Source organism: Punica granatum, chromosome 8 (genome assembly GCF_007655135.1).
Source record: "Punica granatum isolate Tunisia-2019 chromosome 8, ASM765513v2, whole genome shotgun sequence".
In the NCBI taxonomy this organism is placed as follows: Eukaryota; Viridiplantae; Streptophyta; class Magnoliopsida; order Myrtales; family Lythraceae; genus Punica; species Punica granatum.
In genome coordinates this window covers 27,455,337-27,478,576 of record NC_045134.1, presented here as the reverse complement: position 1 = coordinate 27,478,576, position 23,240 = coordinate 27,455,337, and the positions used below count along the sequence as shown (strand labels likewise).

The window sequence follows — 23,240 nt, the reverse complement described above, 5'->3', positions numbered from 1 at the left end:
AAATTAAAAAGATTTTTTTTCTAAAAGAAAAGAAAAGAGCGGATTGTAGATTGCGGGGGTGCAATCATGGCCCCCATTGCTAAAATGAAAAGGCCACAATTTCGGAGCTCTTTTGATTTCGGCAGTGGGTGCCCCAATTATAGCCACCCACCACATAATTAGGGTCATGCTGTGGCTGGCGGCCCTAATTGAGAGATGGTAGCCAACAACATAGCCACCATCATCGGCCTCCCTTTCCTCTTATTAAGTCGAGTCCCTCTTTCATTTCTTTTAATTTTCTTAATTTTTATAACTATTTTTTAATTAAATAAAAATCTGTGAGGTTTACTCGTCCAATCATATTGTGTCACGTAGCATCATTAGCTCCACATTAGTCGTTATCGTTATAATCTAACAGAATAATTGACATCGTGCTAAATGCGTAGCTAAACTCGAAGGTCGTGCCTTTCTGTGTTTTTTTTAAAGGTTGTGCTATATTTAGGAAAAAGAGCTAAGGTCATGCATTTCTGTTCTACTCTCAAAAGGTCGTGTTATATTTAGAAAAAATACAAAGGTCGTGCATTTCTGTTTCTATGTTATATTTCAAATGTTGTGCTGTATTTAGAAAAAAATACAAAGGTCACGCTTTTCTAGGTAATTAACCCATTTTTTTATTTCTTATCTTAGATAGGCTTCCCCAACCTTATTTTACAAAAAATTCCTTTAATTATAAAAACATTTATTGATATATTTTTATGTATTTTCCCAGAGAAAGAGAGAAAACAAATTTGTAAATGGATGGGGGAAATTCTCTCCCGTATGGTCATGTTTTCTTTCTTTCAAGAGAAAATCTTAAATAGTCATTTTTTACTATGACGTGAAAAGAAAAAAATAATCAAATTCTTTTATTTTATTAGAAAATTTAAGGCTCACAACCCATGGGTTTATGAGCCTATTATTTTGTTTGAAGTAATATTTTTTCGGTAACTATTTTTGAAGTAATTTTAATTAATACTTTTTCATACCACATAACGATATAAGATTTACCTAAAATATTATTCTTTTCCCCAAGCTTCTCTACCACTCTTCCTCCAAAGTTCTGTCTCCTTCTCCTTCTCTCCCACACATAATCTTGAATTTGAATTTTTTAATTTACTTCGGGGACAATTATTATTACAAAAATTTTCCAAACAATATGTTACTTTATTTACTTTTTTTTCTCGATACTATATACTATAGTCAAATCACATATTTTCAGTCCAATTTTAAGCTTCTTGATTGAATAATAAAATTGAAATATCAACCGCATAGTTATTAATATGATATGTTTGGCATAAGAGACACTTCATAAAATTCACGCGGCATGTACTTTAAATTATATCTATAATAAAGAAATAGGCAAGCCTCGAGTGAAATGCCAAAAAAGAACTCATTATTCCTAAAAAGATCTTAATAACTTTTAATTAAGAATTAAGAAAATATATGAATAATCTGTCAATTTATTTCTTTTGAAGAAGAAAATACGTTACCACTATCACCCTTTCTTATGAACTATATATTCTCTCAACTCTCAATTGCCCTTTTTTCTTGCAGTCCTGTGTCTCTTTCTTCCCACTCCCTTTCTCCCCTTCTCCTCACACATAACCACTGCTTTTAATAATTTATTTCAACGGATTTAAAAAAATAAAAATTGATTAGGTATATTTTTTCCAATAGGATTTATCAAAAAAATGCTTGAAAAAGAATTATGAACTTGCCAAAATAATATCTATTGGTTAAATAAATAGTTCCTTTTTATCTGCAGCTTTGTGTTTTAGTTGAGTTTTAATAAATGAAATATTAGTGATAAATTTATTTATAATATATTAGAGTTCAACTTACATTACGCGGTGATTCTAAGAAAAATCTCTTTTACAAACATTAATTGCACAATAAAAATAAATTTATCGCCTATATTTTAATTAGTAATATGTCACTATGTGAAATAGTGGTTTTATCGTATGGGAGAGTGAAGAAAGAGGAAGAGAGTCACAAGGGGTGGGATTCCAGAGAGGGACTGCCAGCAGTGGATAGTTTTTTTTTCTTTTTCTTTTTTGTTGAATGATAGGTTCTTCTTTTAATACTAATGAGAACATGACCCACACGATGTGCGGGATCGGAAAAAAAATAAAAAAATTTAATAATATTCTAGTATATATCTAAAAAATTGTATCTTTGAATTAGGTAGAGAAAATAATTCTTAAACAAAGATAAGAACAATAACAACAACAACAATAATAATAATAATAATAATTAATATCATTTTCTTATATTTGAAATTTTAAAAATGATATATATTAATCACATAACAAAAGTACGATAACAAAAGAGTTACAATAAAAAAAGGATTTATACTAATAAAACATTCATATAGCTTATCTTTGATATTGATTTTTTGAACACTGAATTGTTCCTGAACAATAGAAACCTAACCACATGAATTTAGATAAAAAATAAAGACTATTATATTATTATTTTTAATGTAAACATGCGATTACTCATCAAAATAAAACTTCAAATTGCATTAAAACATAAGCTTGACAATAATAGAGTATGAAGAGAGAGAATAACCTAAAGAGAGAGTTTGGAGGCAAAGGAAACAGAACACTTTGCAATTATATATCACTTTTAATAGGATTTTATATTATGAGTTAAGAAAGCGTAATATGAAATACCTTATATGAATTATTTCATCCTTAACCTCAAATTAGTAAATAATATTATATCGTGCATATTTCAAAAATTTTTTATAAGTAATATTTTCGAGATAAGATATATATGAAAATTATTTCCTTAATAATTAATAAAAAAATGCTCTACTATAATATCTATATACACACATACAACAAACGACATCTACTTATTAGAATAATCTATTGTATATTCCATGCAAATTCACTTTCCTTAATAGTAAATAAGAAAATATTATGAATATCAAGGATAATCTGTACGAGAATAATTTCTTAATAAAATAATATAAAAATTTCATTAGTAGTTATAAAGTTGTGTTCTATTTTATTAGGTCATTTTCTCAATTGATATTTATTAAGATATTGAAATGCGTGAAAATAATTTATCTGATATTTTTAATAAGAAGAAAAGCATTATGATATACCAAGACTTATTATATAATTAGGGCGCGCACCGAAAAATATACGATACTCAAATTACTTTTGAACATATATTATTATAACAAAAGTATTAAATGAATTACCATAAAGCTTAATCATATTTTCGGTAAGTAAAAAGAAGTTTCATTATATTTTAAAAAAATTATTAACTCTCAAGACACTAGATGTATAATTAATTTAATTAATTAATTTTCAAAAAATAAGAAAGTCCCTTTCTCTTAATAACAATATATCTTTCGGTAAAAACCCCTTATTGAGCCACTTTTAACAGGTAACTTATTTTTTACTTATTCTAATGATGTATTATATATCATTAAAATTTTATTTATGACGTTAAATCAATTGTCATTTTTTTTGTAAAAATTATTATTATGATATATTTTTATTTTATAATTTTTTATATTGCCACACATGACACGCACAACCTTGAGTGCGAGTCCTATGATTGGAGAAAATTCACGATCGGAAGAGATTTATTCCTTATTGGGTCTACATCTTGAACCTAGATTAATCAAACCTAGTGGACTTTCGAATATTAAGTGGTACACACTGAAAAATTACAAATAAAAAAACTATTTAAATTGGTGACTAATTGTCGAATCGAAAAATTGGCGATGAATTGAAATAGACTTTTTATCAATGCGTGTTGGTTTTGTATTACCACGCATGACACTTACAACCTCGGGTGTGAGTCATGCGATTGGAGAAAATTCACTATTGGAGAGATTTATTTCTTAGTGGGTCGACTCCGCTCGAATCTAGATTAATCGGACCGAGTAAATTTTGAGATATCAAGTGGTACACACAGGGGACAGAAGAGATCCGTGTCGTTAAATTTAATAAAAAATAAAAATATTAAAGTTATATATATAAAAAAAAGAAGGGATATGGGTGCGAGCTAGAAAAATCCACCCATTCTCCCCTCCATGCAATGGATAAATTTTAATTATTTAGCTATTAGAATTTGCCTATACATAGCACGGTCTAATCCCCGCGTACCGCGTATTAACCATAATTTTTTTTTCCAATATACTCATTGATGGATTAATTTGGAAGAGGAAGAAAAAAAATTAATGGTAAGAGAAATAAAAAGCAAGAATTGGATACAAATAATAATAATAATGATGTGATAAAACATTATTGGCAGGTTGAATAGTGAGCAAAATAATGAGAGATTAACTATATTAATTTTTTCTAATATGGTTATTGATAGATAATTTGGAAGAGTAAGAGAAATAAAAAGTAAGAATTGGAGATAGAAAATTTTTAAAAAATGTGATACAATGCAATTGGGAGGTTGAAAAGAGAGCAGAATAAGGAGAGGTTAACACGTAAATGAAAGATAAGTGTAGAATAATATTAAACTAGTGTTTATTACCGTGCGTTGCACTAGTTTGTGTTTATATATTTTTATTTTGTATGAATAATAATTATCACAGTTTAAGATATTAATTTACTTATTAGTATTATTATTATTATTATTGAAAATCAAAATTCTCATCCATCAATTTTCAAAAATAATTTTCAATAGAGTTGTACGAATGCTTATGAATAGTTCAATTATAATTATATAATCAACATTCTTATTACATCTTGTAAATTTATTTAATTTCGTTCATAATTTAGTTTGTATTATATATAATTATGTATAATTATATTTATTGTTTTATATAATTTTCAAATTTATGGATCTTCCTTCTAGATAAAAATTATTATTATTCTATATAATATCATTTTTTTTCAATCTATATAATCTTTCTTTGTGGGTAAGGATTGTTATCATTCTATATAATGAGACATTATATATTTTTAAAATATGTATATTAACTCTGTTTTTTATACATACTTCTTATATATTTCTTATTATTTTAAAATTTAGTAAAAGGAAATTATTTCTATGGTTCATGATTTTTATTTTTAATGCAATAAATTTTACTTGTCAATATGCTCGTGCTTAGTTTTTGTGACATATGGTATATATGCATCATAATTTTCGCAAGAATATCAAAAATTTTATATCAATTTCTATAAGTCGGGCTCAATTTTTATAATGTCACATTAAGTTAATTATTTTATACATTTATCACTTACATATAAGTAATAAATTACTACAAAATTTTTCTCTTAATTGTTTTTAGTAAGAGATTAAGGTACATTTAATTGCATTAATTAAATAATAATTATTCTCTGTTTTTAATTTTCTCCATATTCTTTTAATTTTCTTGTAATTATCACATAGTGAGCAGGAGATTTAGATACATATATTGCATTTATTAATTTTTTTAATTATTATCTCTATTTTAAAATTTTCTTTTTCATATATTTTTAAATTTTCTTTTAAGCATTTATTATGCACAAATATCATTTATTATGCACCAAAGTAAATTTTAGTTATGTATAAATTTCTATAAGCTAGGCAGTCATTTTTTTAATGTCACATTAAGTCAATTGTTTATATACATTTATCAATAATATATAATCAAGAAATTTTAAAAAATCTCTTAATTGTATTTAGTAAGACATTTAAGTACATTTAATTACATTTATTAAATATTTTTAATTATTATTCTTTATTTTTAATTTTTTTCACATTCTTTTAATTTTCTTTAGATTATTATATAGTGAGTAGGAGATTTTAAATACACAATTTTATTTATTAAATTTTTTTAATTATTATTATTTTTTAATTTTCTTTTTTCATATTTTTAAAATTTTCTTTTAAGCATTTATTATGCACCAAAGTAATTTTAATTATATATAGATAGACAATATTATCTTTCAACTTCTTTCTTTTATTTTAAATCATCATATCATTATTAAATCAATAGTGATTTTCAATCCCATTTTGCTCTCCTATAACAAGTTTGGTGGATTTTTCCACCCACAGGGACCCACCCTACTTTACTCTCTCTCGTTTTAAAATAATAAATTTTGACATTTTCTTATTAAAAATTATTTTTTTTTCTAATTTACAGCACATGATATCCGAACGGGGCATGACTAATTTAGGTTCAAGTCATACACTAACGGGTCTTGACTAATTTAGGCTCTAGAAAAGTTGGACCATTACGGATAATACTCTCCTAATCTTAATTTTCTTCGTTCATAAAATTCGAACCTACTTGAGGAGAATATGGGTAGAATTACTTGAATCAACACCATTGAAATGCTCATAATTTTGAATTTTTTATGTTCATTATACTCTAACTTGTTTGAGGGGATATGCGTAAAACCGTATGAATTAACTCCATGTAACACTTTTTTATTGAAGCATAAAAAACGTATTTCAATTGATCATCAATTTGACTAGCCTCTTTTTATCTGTAATGCTATAAATGTCATAATTTTTTTTTAGGTGAAACCAAAGGTCATTACATAAATTTATATAATAAACCAAGAGATTCTAAAAAAGAAAAACGGCATTGCGCGGGTTGTTTCCAAGTAATATCTCTAAGCCGAAGCCAGATATAGTTGCGTCGTAAGCCAAAATAAAAATTCATAACTCTACGTTAAGACCGACAGTATTTGACACGACACGATAACACAACATGGATACGACATGGAGTTAAGTGAGTTTGGGTTAAGGCTAAATATGTTTCGTGTCTAAACTGGTCAAACCCGTTTAGATGCGATAAATAAACGTATTTAAACGAGTTCAACTCTTGTAATCCATTTAGACACAGATCAGTTTATATTATATGCTATCGTGTTAATAAATTTGTTTCACGGATTGTATCAATTTATATAAGAAAGTACACTAAAATCATCTAAATTTATTTATATAAATAATCTGTTTATGGTGTTTTTATCATGTTAATCATGTAGTAATGTGTAATTAAAGTTAATAGTGTCATATAGGTATAATATGCACCTAAAGGTAATAATATCAAATCGTGTAGGTAAGTATACATACACATTTAGACACGCTTAGTTAAACGTGTTAGACGTGTCGTATTCATGTTAATCCGTAATTAAACGTATCGTGTTCGGGGTTTAAAGACCTTTTAATTCTGATTAAATGAATCCCTTCCTATATTTTATTTGTGACATATTCAATGTTCTTTTGATATTTGTCCACACTACTTATATATAATGAATATATATATATTGAAAGAATTTTTTGAAAATCTAAAAGTTTTATCGGTAATAATACTTTCTAGGGCCAGTTTTGAAGCTTAAAAAATTGATCGACAACCATTTTTGAAGTGAAACAGAAATGAGTTTGTTTTTCTCGTTGAATTTTAGATTTCTCCTTGACACCCCTAGACTAGATAGACTTTTTCCGCGAGAATGAGGCATTGCTTGGGAGTGGCAGTTACATAAGTGGTTTCTTTTTTTACTGATTTTTAAGCAAAAATAAGTGTTTGATGAACAATTTAAAAATCATAATTTGATTTGATTTATTTTATGGGCGAACGTTATTTTCTCAAACAAATTGATATGTAATTGTTAAATTGCTTTCGTTTATTTTCTATTATTTTAAGTATTATTTTTAATTATAACAGTTTCAAATTGTTATATCGTAAATGCTTTTACTTATTTTGAAATCAACATTTAATAATTATATTTTAACACTTTTATATCGGTAATAATACTCCCCAAACCAGGCCTAAATCGACATGCTAACATGGGCCTCCATGTGATTTAGGATTATCGTTACGATCATTAATTGCTTTTTTTTTTATTAACAAAATTAAATTAAAGCATCCTTGTGGGGTGTGGCTGTGGGAGGGTTATTGCTATTCATTGCATTTCCATTTCATCTTCTCCCTTCTCTTTCACCAACCAACCAAACAACACATTTCTCGATTTCCCCTTTTTTGCTTCTTCCCCATTTCCATTCCGCCTTTTCGTCGGGGAAAAAGGAATAACATTTATTATTTATTATATATATTTTTATATTTATTATCAAAATTTGAGAATTTGGAATGGGATTGAATTCGTAAAATTGAGAATAACTCAATCGGCAGGCAGCGGCAGCAGCAGCAGCAGCGGCAGCGGCAGCTGAAGAGGAAAAGAAAAAAAGAAAAAACAGACGCAGAGCAAGAAAAATCACACCCCTCTCTCTCTCTCTCTCGCTCTCTCTCTCCAGTGGAATAATATAAGATAAAGAAGACGAATAGCCCAGAGGAGGAGGAGGAGAAGCAGCAGAAGAGCCAGAGAGTCATGGTGTCGACAAGACGCAGTGGATCTCTCTCTGGCAACACTAATAACGGCAAGAGATCTTCTTCATCGGACGACAAGTCCCCTTCCCCCAAACGACCCAAGGTTTTACTTTTCCTCCAATCGGGCTCCCCTCCCCATGCACCTTCTTGCCCCTCTTCCTGGTCAAAGCTGGTTCTTTTCCCTGCCGATTCGCCGGGTTTGATTGTGGGTTCGTTTCTTGTTTTGCTTCTTTTTCTTTTTTCAGGAAGATAATGGCGGTGCATCGGAGAGACCGATGCCGGCAGCCGAGAATTCCAAGGAACTGTGCTCGCCGCTGGCCGCCGAGGATGCCGCCGTCGCTGGAGACGATGGTGCCAGCACCGCCAAGGGAGAACTGACTCCGGCGGTGGCCGTAGCTCCCCCAGTCGCTGAGGGTACTTGAATTTGAGTTTCATCTGAGTGTCCTTTGAATTTGGGTTTCATTTGAGTTTTTCTTGAATTTGGATTTCATTTGGGTTTTTTTTTTTCCTTTTACTTTTTTTCTTTTAGGTAGCAGTATTATTATTATTATTATTATTATTATTAATCTTCTTTCTCCTCTTTGGATTTTCTTCCTTCGTTTCTTTCTTTCTTCCTTCCTTTCTCCTCCTCCTCCTTGTTTTCTCTCTAGGGACTTCGCCGGCAGCGGTGGATAATAAGCAAAGGAGTTCCCCTTCTTCTTGGAGTATTTACCAGAAACAGAGCCCAAGTTTTGAATCTCCATGGTGTAGACTCTTATCACAATATGGCCAGGTAATTCAAGTTCAGAATGCTGAAACTTTGGGAGCCTGTTCCTCATTGAGAATGTGAAATTTGAAGTGACTGTATTATTGTTTGATGCTGGCAAAATCTAACTCCGTTGAGCTCTTGTGCTGATTTTTGCAATGATAATGTTGTTGTATGCTGCAGAATCCCAATGTCCCCATCAATTTCGCTACTTTTACTATTGGTTCGGGCAGACACTGTAACTTTCCCCTTAAGGATCATACAATAAGTGGGGTTCTATGCAAGATCAAGCACACACAGGTATACTATTGGATTTCTACACTCACGATGATTCGATGGTAGTTTAACTCGTAAAGGTACCATTTTTCAATGAATGCCCGTGGAGGTACACGTGTATTTCATTACACTTCTCTCCTCAGTGAAGTAGGGATGAGGCTTGGGGGAGGCCTTTTGGGTGTTACAGTTGTGGAAATGCTTACTCACTCTCTGTGGACTTGTCTGTCAGCGAGAAGGTAGTGTTGTAGCTGTTCTAGAAAGCACAGGAGGCAAGGGTTCAGTTCAAGTAAATGGAACGCCTGTAAAGAAGAGTACCAACCGCGTGCTTAAGTCGGGCGATGAGCTTGTGTTTGGCCTTCTGGGAAACCATGCTTACGTATCCTAATCTTCTATTGTGTCATCGACAGCTTTCTCTTCTCTTGATCAATCCCCCCTAGTTACACATTCTTGTACCATCTAGTGTCCGGATTTTCCTTGATCTATTTCGATGCAGATATTCCAGCAAGTCGTCTCAGATGTTACTGTTAAAGGTGCAGAGAGTCAGAGCAATATGGGGAAGTTTTTCCCATTACAGAGAAGGGCCGGAGATCCTTCTGCTGTAGCTGGTGCTTCCATATTGGCTTCACTTTCAAGCCTCAGGCAAGATATTTCACGGTGGAAGTACCAGACGTCCAGTAAAATCTATCAGGGACCAGAAGCCCCTGCCCATTCTGCTGTTCATGAGGGCACGGACATGGAGCTTGATGGCCCAGAAGGCACCTCAACTCCAAATCCAGCCAGTGAGAAAGCTGTTGAGAGTGGAGCCATCGGCAAGGGTCTTCCTCATGACTCCAACAACCAGGACTCTGGCATAGAAGCAGGCAATGTAAAAATCTCTGGGGTGAATCATTTGATAAGGCCTTCCTTGAGGGTGTTTGCTCAGTCAACTAGTTGTAAACTGAAATTGAGCAAAAGTATGTTTAAACAGGTATTGGAAGAGGTAAATGAGTGGACCCGGGATTCTCAGGCAGCTTCAACATCAGGTGCCTCGCTGCGCTCTACTGTGTTCAAACAAGAGATTCAAGCAGGAATTCTTGATGGCAGAGACATAGAAGTTTCTTTTGATAACTTTCCATATTATTTGAGGTAAAGCTTGCTTCGGTATTTTTCAATTCCATGTGTTGTTTAATGTGATATGCAGTCTTGATGTTGCCATGTCTGATTTCTGTAAAGGGCTAGAACATATATAGATGCATGCCATGAACCAAGAAAATATATGTATATATATTTTTTGGGTTTTTTTCCCCCAAATCGGTATCTTATCCTTAGCAGAATTATTTTTTTAACATCTTTTTATCTCGGAAAAAGGATGTGTTTATAACTCATGGATCTTTTTTTTGTGCAGCGAAAACACAAAAAATGTTTTGATTGCTGCTTCATTTATACACTTGAAGCATGGAGAACATGCTAAGTATACTTCGGACCTCACTACTGTAAACCCCAGGATTTTGCTATCGGGTCCTGCAGGTACATGGAACTTACATTATTTATTCCTTACTGTGGACATTTATGGGATTGGCTTGTTTTAACTCTAATAGTAAATTCTGTCTGTTTATGGTGCATATTATTATATTTTTCAGGCTCGGAGATATACCAGGAGATGTTGGCAAAAGCACTTGCTAATTACTTCGGCACCAGATTGCTCATATTTGACAGTCACTCGTTTCTGGGTGTAAGACTGAAAGCATTGATTGCTTCTTGTTTTGGAATTCTGGTGAAAAAAATGACCAAGTTGGGTGATGACTTAATATCAAAATTTGGACAGGGTTTATCTTCAAAGGAAGCGGAGTTATTGAAGGAAGGATTTGGTTCTGAGAAATATTGCAGCTGTAATAAACAGGCTGAAAATGTTAAGACCACAACTCCTTTATCTGGTGAAGGAGACACCCCTAGCACATCAAATGGTCCTCCTCCTGTTGTTCCCGAATCATCACAAAATGATGCTGAGAATATAGCCTCTTGTTCCGGGGCGTCTAAGAATCATTTGTTTAAGCTGGGTAGGTCCTTCAGTGTTAACTGTTTGCAAGGACCATATGCTTCCTTATATGATGTTTTTCAGTTTAGTCATGCTGATTGATCCCCTTTGAAACATGTAGGCGACAGAGTGAGGTTTACTGGCTCTGCTTCTGGTGCCTTGTACCCGACAACACCCCCTTTGAGGTACTTATCATGAGAAGTTGTCCCTTTGAGACTGATTTTACATATTGTTTAGCCAGGTCCCAACATCATTCTTTGTACTAAATTTTTTGTCAAAATATTTTGCAATAGTATGATGACTAGTGGGAATTTTTTAAAATTATTATTGTTTATGTTACAACAAATGCTAAAGTCTGATATTACTTTCATTAGCTGAATAGTCAAGAGAGTTTTGCTGTGTGTGCAATGGGGTCCTGAGGTAATGATTATCATTTAAAGATTTAACTATCTGTCTGCACAATTGGGTGGTTTCATTTGGAAATCTTGGTGAGTGCTGGTGTGGAGTCTGGGCGTCATGCAGTGGCTTGGGGGTTACCAAGGCTTTGGATGTTTTACCACATTTTGTTACTTTGTAATGGGTTTTCTACGACTCATTTGGGGGAATATGCTCCCTGAAGTGACTGTGATGGTTGAGATTAGCAATGGTCAGTGGACACAGTTTATCTACCTTACTTGTGGCTGGCAGAGCTTGTTAGGCATTTTTTATCCATGTACAAGGAGGTTTTGTAAAAGTAGAGATGCACTTATAGATTTTAGGCTCATCATCAAATTGGTTTCTCTTCCTAAGAATGCAGTTTTTAGGTGAACCTGATGCTATATGTAATTGAGCAGTCTGGATCAGGGAAGGAGGGAGGAAATGTGCTCAGGGGGCCAAAATACAGATAACAGAGAAGATGTTTTATTTTTTAAATACCAACATTCCTCTAATGTATTAAACTTAAAGATTTAAATTGCGAATAAGTTTTTGGAGGGATATTATATTATACTAGAAAAGATCATTTATTATTAGTCCGTGAAATTTTTTAAACTCAATACTAAAATATAAATGGGAAAGGAGGGGCATTTACATATTTTAGGATGCAGAATTTGAAAATTTGATAATCTCATAGATATTAATAGTTGAAATTTATGAATGTCGGGGCCAGTTGTATCCCCTGATTCTTAGTGGGTCCGTGCCTAGACTGGATCATCTGCATGTGTAACCCAAAAAGAATGTTAATAGTGTCGGTGTATCATGCTCAATTTCAAGACATGATTGTGCAGCTGGAAAAATAGATTGCTGACCTTCTTATCCTAGGTTTACCAAATCATGTTCAACTTGTTGGAGGCGTGAGTTTGAACAGGATGGACTGTGCTGCCGGTTTTCAAATATAATTCTAATTGAAAATTATGCTTATGACTCGTGAGGAAATTTTTATGCCGATTATCATGATGGAAATTTCCGGTGATAATACCATGCAGAGTGTAGTTTGAACTAGCTACTTCTTAACCTGTTAAACTGATCGCTGTTATCTATATCATAAATACTGAATGTCTATCTTTCTAGCGGGTAAATTCATCTTCTGCAGCATAAAGCTGGTAACTTTTTGATTCTATTCCAGATCAGGGTCATAATAGGTTAATAATAGTCTTGCTATTCAGGATTCTGTCCATTTTGTTTTTTTATTTGGTATGCCATCTGATCATTGAACATGTATACAATCTTAGTCATTCTGTTTAATTTTGTATTTTGGAATTGAATGTTCAGGGGCCCGGCTACTGGAAAATGTGGAAAGGTTGTATTACTCTTTGAAGATAATCCTTTGTCCAAAATTGGTGTGAGATTTGATAAATCTGTACCTGAAGGTGTTGACCTTGGGGGCTTCTGTGAGGGAGGTCATGGATTCTTCTGCAGTGGTAATATATGGCATCTCAACACTCCTTGCTACTTTGGCAGGTTTTGTTACAGCCACTTTTACACTCGTTTCTTTCTTTATTACAATGTATTCAGCAAGTGATCTTCGTCTAGAGGGCTCTGGCGGTGAAGATTTGGACAAGTTACTAATCAACACATTGTTTGAGGTCACTCCGCTTCCTGTTCAAGCGTTTGATTTTGTTGAGAATCTTAGAATGCTTGTTTTGCCTCAATCTTCACGCTTTAACACCTTTGCTTATTGCAGGCTGTTGTCAGTGAGAGCAGGAATTCTCCTTTCATTTTGTTCGTGAAAGATGCTGAGAAGTCTATAGCAGGAAATTCAGATGCATTCCCAGCATTTAAGAGCAAAATTGAAAAACTTCCTGACAATGTAGTCGTAATTGGTTCTCACACTCATACTGACAGCCGTAAAGAGAAGGTAACCTTTGTTTCATTACTATGGATGGGTGATCAGAATATGATGAGAATTTGTGTGGCGAGATTCAAATTTTTCTTGAATTGTTTAGGATAGGGTCCACAGTGGTGGAAATGTGGAACTCTTGAGTCGGGTTGTTTAGCTTTTAAATGATGTTCATGTGGGGCCTACAATAAAACTTGTTTAGCTTTCATTTGATTTAAATTGGAAGAGGGATAGTTTCCATCTTTACGGACTTCAGTCTAGCTTATGCCTAGATCAATATCATCAATGATTTAATGTGATGATTTTTCCAGTAGTTTCAATTTTAGCCTAAGGTCTTCTACTCCATACTGATTAGCTATCATGACCTGCTTTATCTGATTTCCCATTTCAGTCCCATCCTGGTGGTCTTCTTTTTACGAAGTTCGGGGGTAACCAGACCGCACTTCTTGATTTGGCTTTTCCCGTATGGTTCTTACTCTTAATTCTTGTGCATATTCTATCTTCCTTCTGGCAGCCACATGGTCATTCTTTTTTGACAATTGCGGACGAATGAGTTCTTGGCTATATTTATTCAAGCTGTATTGCTTTCTTTTGGTTTTTTAAAATGAAGGGCATATATTTGCACCAATGCTTTTCACGATGGAGTACTATCGATTTGATCATCGTTTAAATTATATGCTGAAACCCTTTTCCTGTGAAGTTGCTTGGAGTAGGGTGCTTCGAGATTTCAGAGTTTCTAATACCTTTTTGGCACTCTTTATTGATGAAAGTTCCTTTTCTTAGCATAGATATTTGTAAGTTTTTATCAACCAACACATTATTTTTTAATTTGAAAGTGAGCCTGTTCTTCTAAGTGATTGTATATTTCTTTTGCATGCTCTTTGCAGCTTTTCCTTTTCTCCATTTTCCTCATTTTCAACTTGTTTAGATTCAGAAGCAGACTGTGACCGATCCTTAGACATTAAAAGGAACAATATAAACTGTGGTTTAGATAAAGTCATGCATTGTATTTATGTACAAGTATCAATGGTGGAAAGACTAATAAGTTGCACTTTGATGCGATCTTTTTTCCCCCCAACATTCTCAGGATAGTTTTGGAAGACTCCATGACAGAGGAAAAGAAGTTCCAAAGGTCACCAAACTCCTGACTAAGCTTTTCCCCAACAAAGTAACTATACACATGCCACAGGTATGGAATATGTTCAATTGATTGTGTATTTCTTGTTTGTTTTTTCAAATCCCAGAGGTTTACATGTCTGGAATTCATTGCAGGATGAGGTACTTCTTGCTTCTTGGAAGCATCAATTGGATCGAGATTCTGAAACCCTTAAGATCAAAGGAAACTTGAATCATCTGAGGACTGTGAGTGGTTTTCTAATCTATCATCCTTCATTTTTCTTTTTGAGTCAATGTATTTGAAAAGTTAGGTAATCCTTGCAGCAGTGGGAAAAAATCTTAGTATTCGCATCATTCATGCTTTTCTGAAGGCACGTGAAATTTCAAATTTTGTATGCTCATGTTACCTCTGCACTTCTGCATAGGAGTACTGAATAGACATATCCTCTGGAATGCAGTGTACTTTTCCCCCGACTATTCAATATATTCATGGGTCATTGTATTTCTTGTCCTTGAGTTTGCTCCTTTTGTGGCTCCCATATCTGGTTTTTTGTAAAGGAAACATTTAGGATAGCCTTCCTTTTATAAGTATTGGTTGTCTTTTCATTTTTTTCCTTTTTATTATGTTTTCTTTTCTCCCCTTTGATCCCAAAATATTGCTTATGATTTTTGAATTATTGTGGAGTTTTATGAGCAGTAATGTGGGATTAAGGTTGAATCAAGTGTTGTAATAATTCTCGTTCATCTTAAATTCAGGTTTTGAATCGAAATGGAATGGACTGTGAAGGTCTCGAGACATTATACATCAAGGATCAAACACTAACTAATGAAAGTATGTGCTTTTCTCCCATGAATTAATCTTGGCTAAAAATGGCCCGCGAATTTTGCTTTTCATAATTTGTTACATTATGTGTTCGCAGGTGCAGAAAAGGTTGTTGGATGGGCTTTGAGCCATCATTTGATGCAGAATCCTGAGAGTAACACCGACTCGAGGCTTGTTTTGTCCTGCGAGAGGTACTCATCATCTGTTTTTCTCTCCTTTGAGTAGTTATCGAATTTTATTAGGGAGATCATATGGGAGTGCCACGACTGTTCTGAAGGAGAGTCCTTACCCCCCAATAAATGAGATTACCTGGATTTGGATCTGACAGGAACAAGGATGAAAGGGCAGAATGTCTTTCATTGCTATTTATCTATTTCACTATCTTGCAAATTGAGTGTTAGAGAAGTTACGATTCCTTGTCAGTTGTGATGACTGCCAGAAGCGCCTGTCATTAGTATTTTGGTTTCTTATGAACTCTATTACATGGAATTTACACACCTCCAAAAACTTCTTTTAAAACATGCAGCATTCAGTATGGAATCGGACTCTTACAGGCTATCCAGAATGAATCTAAGAGTTCAAAGAAGTCGCTCAAGGTTCTTGCACCACTGCTACTCCTTGTTTGCCTAAATGATTTTCCAATTCTTGTAAATCCTTGATTTATTGCTTTAGTTTGATCTTTTGTATGCAACCAGGATGTTGTAACAGAAAATGAATTTGAGAAAAGGCTCCTTGCCGATGTTATTCCACCTAGTGATATTGGCGTTACATTCGATGATATTGGAGCTCTTGAAAATGTCAAGGATACACTGAAGGAGCTTGTCATGCTTCCGCTGCAGAGGCCGGAACTGTTCTGCAAAGGGCATTTGACCAAGGTCAGGCATCTGTAGATTTTCATATTCTTCACCTAAAATTTGGTCAGCACTAAACTTCTGATTACATTTGATTGGTCTCTTTTTGGTTGGTGGCCGGTGGGGGGTAGGAGAGGTGGCAGTGTGACTTAATGTCATCTCTTCCGGTTATTTTTTCTCTCGATAGTTTTCACATACTAAGAAGTTATGGATTATATATGAGAGACCAACTTGGTGTTGGCAATAAGATGTAGAAAGATAGCGGAAGAGGTAGAGAGAAACGTTAAAGAAAATATCAATGTGCTAATACTATACTATTCTCATTGCAGCCATGCAAGGGCATTCTCTTATTTGGTCCTCCAGGAACTGGAAAGACGATGCTTGCAAAAGCTGTGGCCACTGAAGCTGGTGCAAATTTCATTAACATTTCGATGTCAAGCATTACATCGAAGGTTAATTAATTGATGTCACTAATGATTGGATACTATATGTATATTTTGATCTCGTGATCTCTTTTCATTGTTCTCATATTCATTCTTTCTTTGATCTCTGCAGTGGTTTGGTGAGGGTGAGAAGTATGTAAAAGCTGTTTTCTCACTTGCCAGCAAGATTGCTCCTAGTGTTGTATTTGTTGATGAAGTGAGCTAATCAGAATCCCTTTTCTTCTATCTGTGAGATTTTGATTTCCTTCCATAGAGGTTGACCTTTTCCCTGAAAACTGGACATCTCTACAGGTTGATAGCATGCTGGGCCGAAGGGAAAACCCAGGAGAGCATGAGGCTATGCGAAAGATGAAAAACGAATTTATGGTGAATTGGGATGGGCTTCGGACTAAAGACACAGAGAGAGTCTTGGTTCTTGCAGCCACGAATAGGCCTTTTGACCTTGACGAGGCTGTCATTCGAAGGCTTCCTCGCAGGTAATTGCTACTTCACGCTCATCCCTCACTTCAATTTTTGACACTTCCATTTTTCTTCTTAGTGGTTAAGAATAAAACATTATGGATGCTAAAGTTGCCTAAATTCTTCCGCAGATTGATGGTAAATCTGCCTGATGCTGCTAATAGAGCGAAAATATTGAAGGTTATACTGGCAAAGGAGGACTTGTCTGCTGATGTCGATTTTGATGCGATTGCAAGCATGACGGATGGATACTCAGGAAGCGACCTCAAGGTAATATATTTGTTTTTCTATTTTATATTCTAACATTTTCTTTATAGAATTATTTCTGTATCTGTAAGGAGAGCTTTCTAATCGCGGTCTCGTTGGGATGCAGAACCTATGTGTGACTGCTGCACACCTTCCAATTAAAGAGATCTTGGAGAAGGAGAAAAAGGTTTGTCCTTTTTATCTTTCATGATAAACCCCTCGATATAAACTCTAGGTTAATAATTCAAGTTGTACTTTATTGGTTAATGTTATTGAGATTCGTCTCACAGTATATTTGTCTCTCTGTTGTGTTTTTACTGGTGGTTGATAATTTGGCTTTATAATTGTTTATGTTTCCTAAATATCTCCTTGTGCATTTGATTTAGAGCTTAAATGCAGATAAGATCAGACACTTGAAATCACTATGAGTCTTTTGTTATGAATCGCGTGCTTTTTAACGAATATTGCATGTGACTCGTTTATTTCTGGGGTCTAATGCGCTTATATTGATATGACAGGAGAGGGCTACAGCCCTGGCAGAAGGCAAGCCACCTCCAGCTTTGAGGGGCAGTGATGATATCCGGCCTCTTCGTATGGAGGACTTCAAGCTTGCTCATGAACGGGTAACAAGAAAAATCCAAATACATGCTTCAGAAATCTCCTTCTGCTTCATGGATAAAGCGACATTCTTGACATTTTCTTCTCATCTGTGTCGGAATAGGTGTGCGCGAGTGTCTCATCAGAGTCAGTAAACATGACCGAGCTGTTGCAGTGGAATGAACTCTATGGTGAAGGGGGGTCGAGAAGGAAGAAGCCCCTCAGCTACTTCATGTGAATGTGCAGCGTGTCGGTTTAAGCTTCTCTGTTATGGCCATTCACTGAAAGAGCCAGTGCAGCGCAAGTAAAATGAGTTTGCTCTGGTGGGTTGCTAGGATCTTTGGAGCCCATTTTGTTTGAGGTGGAAGTATAGGTTTTCTCTTTCGTTTTGTTATTTTGTTTTTGTTTTTGTTATTTTTATTTTTTTTCCTTTTTCCTCCTCCATTGTGTTTGGTAATGTTTCTGTCAAGTTTTGGCTTTTGGTCTTTGGTATAAGCAAAGGGTGCAGAAGAAGTCGTACACATAGTTTCCCCATAGCTTCTGTCTTTAGTTCAACTGTATGTGCAAATTGAATTCATAGTTTTAGCATAAGCTGTCAGCTCCTATCATCAAAATTAATGAGGATGAAGAGATTTACTTTCGCACTCGCATGTATCGGATGTATGGCTGAAATTTTCAGTTGCCGCATCAGCAAGAATTCTTTGTATACGGGGCTTCATTGAGCTGCGCGCCTGTGGATTTGGAAGATGCCTTGTACCATTTTTATGATAGAGAACAGCCATATAACTCCATCTTTGCTAGCCGTATGACTAGTAGTCTTGTTTGGCAAATTAAATTTTTTTTTTACTCTACTCAACTTTAACTTTATTTATTTTTAATTCAACAATACAATTATTATTTTTTCTTTTTCTTTTTAATATTTTTTTTATCTTAACTCCCATTTAATTTACTTTTTAATATTAAATTTTCTGAACTAATTTTTTTTTTTACAATTTAACAATACAATCATTCATTTCTCTCAACTATTCATTAAAATTTTTCACTTTTTTTTTTTCATAATTCAACAACACAATTCGTAGGAAGCAATTGATCTTGGCCACTTCCCTGCAGGATTCCAGACTTGATTGTGGAAGAAGCCTTAAAACCATTTTTATGATAACAGAACGGCCATGGAACTGTCTCATTCATGTCTACCGAGGACCTATAATGCGATACAGCCATACCTTGTCCCATGGGTTTGTCCAGAGACATTTGATGGCGAGGGATCATATGTTTCTGTGGTGTGCCTAAACTCACAAGCGTAACTGCTGAATATGATTTCATGCAATAAAAAAGAGAACTCTCTACCTTTAAGATAATCCTAAAGTACTTCTGCAAATGTGGGTGTCCTCCCACAAGAAGAATACAGTTTACATATCTCTGGACTTCAGATCAGCAATATTCAAGCATGCGAGAGAGCTTTCAACGTTGTTCAGAACGTCCAGGAAACCAAGGGAGTCCAGGCTGAAGGCACTGCTGGGAGTCGGGGATCGGGACGATGGGCCCAAGAAAAATGCGCCATAAATCGAGTATTATGGTGACGAGCATTGCAGCGCCTAAAGCATCTATAGCCACTCTTGGGAGGTCCCATGGATTCCCAGGCTTCTCATCAATCCTGCAGATGCAGTATTATTTTATTCTTATTTTGTTTCTTTCAGCTGAAGAAGACTCGCTAATTTGAAACAGAACACAGGTTAACATGAAGCCATTGTATCGAGTGGAGGGATAAAAGAAAACTAGGTTCTTGGAGTTCACCATAAAAGATGGGTTTTTTTTTTTTTTTTTTTCCTTTTTTGTGGCCAATTTCAGAAGACACAATTTACATGAAATCAACAACTTATATCTCGTAGGGCAGACTAAATGAGATAGATACATGGGGCATGATGAACTTATGTTCATAATCAATATAATGAGCCACACATGAAGAGATGTGACGAGGTTCTCTTCATAATCCATTGATCGGAAACGGTACTTCTAAACTCCTCTATTTGGTTGATTTTATTTCAAAGAAGATATAAGCATTTTAGTTGAAAATGAATTCCATAGGGTTAACAAAAATGCATGTCCTATTGCATGTTCTGTTTAAGATAGAGAAGATGGAAGACACTGAGGGAGATGAGATTTTACCTCAGAAACATGGGGAAGCTCACAATGAAGTATATTGCGTAGAATAAGGATCCGACTTTGTACATGGATGCTCGGTCTACAAATGAATAATAAGGGAACTGCAAAATCCCAAAGGAAGAATATCAGTAGATGTTTCTAATATACCTCTATGTAAAAGATCAGAAGAAACTACTAGAAAGGATAGGTGGACAGGACTGGGCATCCTGCCTAATCATTGAAATTTGAGTTGAAATTCAAGATCTTGCAGCAGCAGCAAAACTTGTTTTGTTTGCATAATCAGTTTATTGTACCGATAATACAGCTCAGAAATAGCCAAAGTCTCCAGGCAAGCGATCAGATAAGCTTTTAGAAAAGAGAAGAAAGCTGACACCACATACATTAGAAATAGCCAAAGTCTCCAGGTAAGCGATGAAATAAGAGAGAGCCAGGATCCATGCAGCCTCAAAGGTCCATTGGACCTTTTCCGGCAAGTGTGCAATAGAATGCCTCAGTCTACGGAGCGTCATGTTCGAAGAGACATGATAAAACAAAAAGCAAACGTGAGTGAGGAGGAAGGTTGTATGGGGGACCTGCAAAAGACAAAAATGGAAGGAAGTTCTGAGAAGCTTAGCAAGCACACGGACAGATGAGGGGAGAGAATTCTTATCCAGACGAGCTTACATTGTTCATCTTCCAGGATGGGAAGGTATACGAAGCTCCTAGCACTGTGAAGAAATAGTGAGTCCAAAAGTAATTCCCGACATAGCTGAAAATGATTATCCAGAGACTAGCCTGCCACAAATATAAAAGAGTTAAAAGCTCCAGGCCTAGCTGAACCCATCTTCTGTGGCCGTACCTTCTTAAAAGCAATTAACATAATCGGAAAGCAAGCCAGCAATCAGTTATTTGTTGCAGCTGCAACAAATATGAAGCAGCAGTTGTAGAATATTGACATATTGGAACATGGAACAGTATATTATGACACCAAACGGACTTGCCTTAACCCAGTATCGATCCGTCCAGGACATATTTCGATCAGCCTGCAAACTCCTCCAAAACACAGCAAAAGAATTCGACGATCAGTGAAGTAAAAAGGAAACCATCGTTCCATCTCTGAAAGTTGCAATGGGAAGTCCTTCTTGTAGATAGGTTAATTGCAGTAGGAATCCTAAATCTTTGTCAACGATCTATCAGCCACTTAGATACATACATCTGTATGTGCGTGTCTTAAAGAAATCTAATATAAGAATACTTGTGTTCATACTGTGGAAGTGTATATACTGTATAATATAGGTGGCGACTCTTGGGACTGGAACGTTAGCAGCAATACTCAATGGCAGTATTAAATCAGAGTCAACTAGTGGATCAAATTGATGTTACTCAATTCACATACACGTGGTCCATCAACAGATCAAATATGTTACCTTGCCAGCAAACAGCATTGGTATCAAGAATGAAGGGACTGCCGAAATCAATCCCAAGAGCAGGTACTCCAACTCCGTGAAGTTCTGTCGGGCGAAGGGAGAGTGATAGATTAAATTAACGTAAAGGACCGAACTTTTATTGTATGCATCAGCTCATCTCAGTGAACTCCAGTGAGAAAGTGCAAAAATAAAATGCAGGCAATCGAGCGAACCGAACCGAACCTCGTAGAGCTTGTAGGGGACGACGATCCCCAGGCAGAGAGTGAGCCAGAAGGGAGTGTAGCAGAGGAAGAAGAGCTCCCCCCATCTCTTACTGGGGTTAGGAGCGAGCCACAAGCTCGAGCAAGCACGATCCGTTTCCTTCCCACCTGCACATTTTGCGGCAGTAGAAGCTCTGAACTTTGCTTCAGCTTAGGGGACACACCGACCCAGAGAGAGAGGAAGAGAGTGAGATGAGAGGCTTACCACCCATTTCGATGCTACTCGAATCCCGGAATCGGAGCTTAGAGGCTTCTCCGGCGAGGACTCGTGCGAGGGAGAGGGTCGGCGGATGGGATTGGGTGGTGTGCGAGCTATTGTGATTGTGGTGATCGGAAAAGATGCCGTAATGCCTGAACATGATGGCGATGGCGAAATCTCTTTGTCGTCTTATGAAATAATAATAAAAAAAGTATCCCTTTGTCGTTGTATGAAATTAAAAAAAAGTATTAATTATATTTCTCTCCTTTCCAGTTTCCCTCAACAGAGAAATAAAAGTGCAGTGGAGGACTGGGCGGCAACTTTTTTTTTTTTCCTTTGTTATAAAGGAAAGTAAGAGTTAGTAAAATGCTAAATACCTCGTAAAGGATTCGGGCACAGTTAATCCCACTAGATATAGAAATTAGAGGTGATTGATTTCGAATATTCTGTATTTTTTATAATATCCGGACCCTACCTCGTAAAAGACAGATTCCAAGATTTTGGAAATAGATCTTACCCTGTTGAATAATGGAACCGGAACCTATATTATACTACAGGATCCGGATACCCTGTTGGAACCTGTAAATTTTTTTCTCGCTAAATAAAATTGAAAATGTCACATTAGTAATCACGCCAAAATATCAACAAAATTTAAATTAATCCATAATAATGAAATAATAATATGTCTTATCAATCCATCGACAAAATTAAACATCCATAATACGATCTCACACAACAAAGTGCTTATGTCCTTATTCATTAGAGAAGACAGTAACTTTACTTTTTCCCTTTTTTTTTAATAAATAACCGGTTTCGGATACCCTATAGGTAGGAATCGAAACCGAAATCGATTTTTATAAGTTCCTAATTTTAATACTCGGAACCTACCCTATTTTCAATACTAGCTACCCGGATCCTACCCGTTAGGGTAGTTTCCAACCGATTCCGAATATACCCGGTACCTGTGCACACCCCTAATAGAAACTGCGACTTCTAGGTCAACATACAAGA

General features: G+C 35.1%; 2 protein-coding genes across 3 annotated transcripts; one reads left to right on the top strand and one right to left on the bottom strand.

The window, feature by feature from the left end:
- The first annotated feature begins 7,918 nt into the window (after positions 1-7,918).
- On the top strand, positions 7,919-18,990 carry LOC116187611. 2 transcript variants are annotated; one of them, XM_031516447.1, is made up of 28 exons: positions 7,921-8,417; positions 8,560-8,728; positions 8,965-9,086; positions 9,243-9,359; positions 9,565-9,711; positions 9,829-10,200; positions 10,303-10,460; positions 10,720-10,841; positions 10,955-11,046; positions 11,140-11,371; positions 11,471-11,534; positions 13,099-13,247; positions 13,342-13,412; positions 13,511-13,684; positions 14,058-14,129; positions 14,754-14,855; positions 14,939-15,028; positions 15,539-15,614; positions 15,703-15,796; positions 16,132-16,201; positions 16,301-16,480; positions 16,786-16,908; positions 17,012-17,095; positions 17,191-17,375; positions 17,490-17,628; positions 17,732-17,791; positions 18,123-18,227; positions 18,326-18,990. In XM_031516447.1, the coding sequence occupies exons 1-28, from the start codon at positions 8,316-8,318 to the stop codon at positions 18,437-18,439; spliced, it is 3,585 nt and encodes a 1,194-aa protein (XP_031372307.1). In that variant the 5' UTR covers positions 7,921-8,315; the 3' UTR covers positions 18,440-18,990. The 2 variants fall into 2 exon arrangements, with proteins under 2 accessions (XP_031372304.1, XP_031372307.1); XM_031516444.1 differs by having other exon boundaries at positions 7,919-8,417; positions 9,829-10,460.
- A 338-nt stretch (positions 18,991-19,328) lies between these two features.
- Positions 19,329-22,404, bottom strand: LOC116187607 (cycloeucalenol cycloisomerase). The gene is made up of 8 exons (XM_031516433.1): positions 22,236-22,404; positions 21,993-22,138; positions 21,771-21,854; positions 21,345-21,386; positions 21,028-21,138; positions 20,745-20,936; positions 20,368-20,465; positions 19,329-19,855 (listed from the first exon to the last, which is right to left on the bottom strand). Exons 1-8 carry the CDS (start codon positions 22,387-22,389, stop codon positions 19,663-19,665), a joined length of 1,020 nt encoding a protein of 339 aa, XP_031372293.1. The 5' UTR covers positions 22,390-22,404; the 3' UTR covers positions 19,329-19,662.
- Positions 22,405-23,240: the final 836 nt, after the last annotated feature.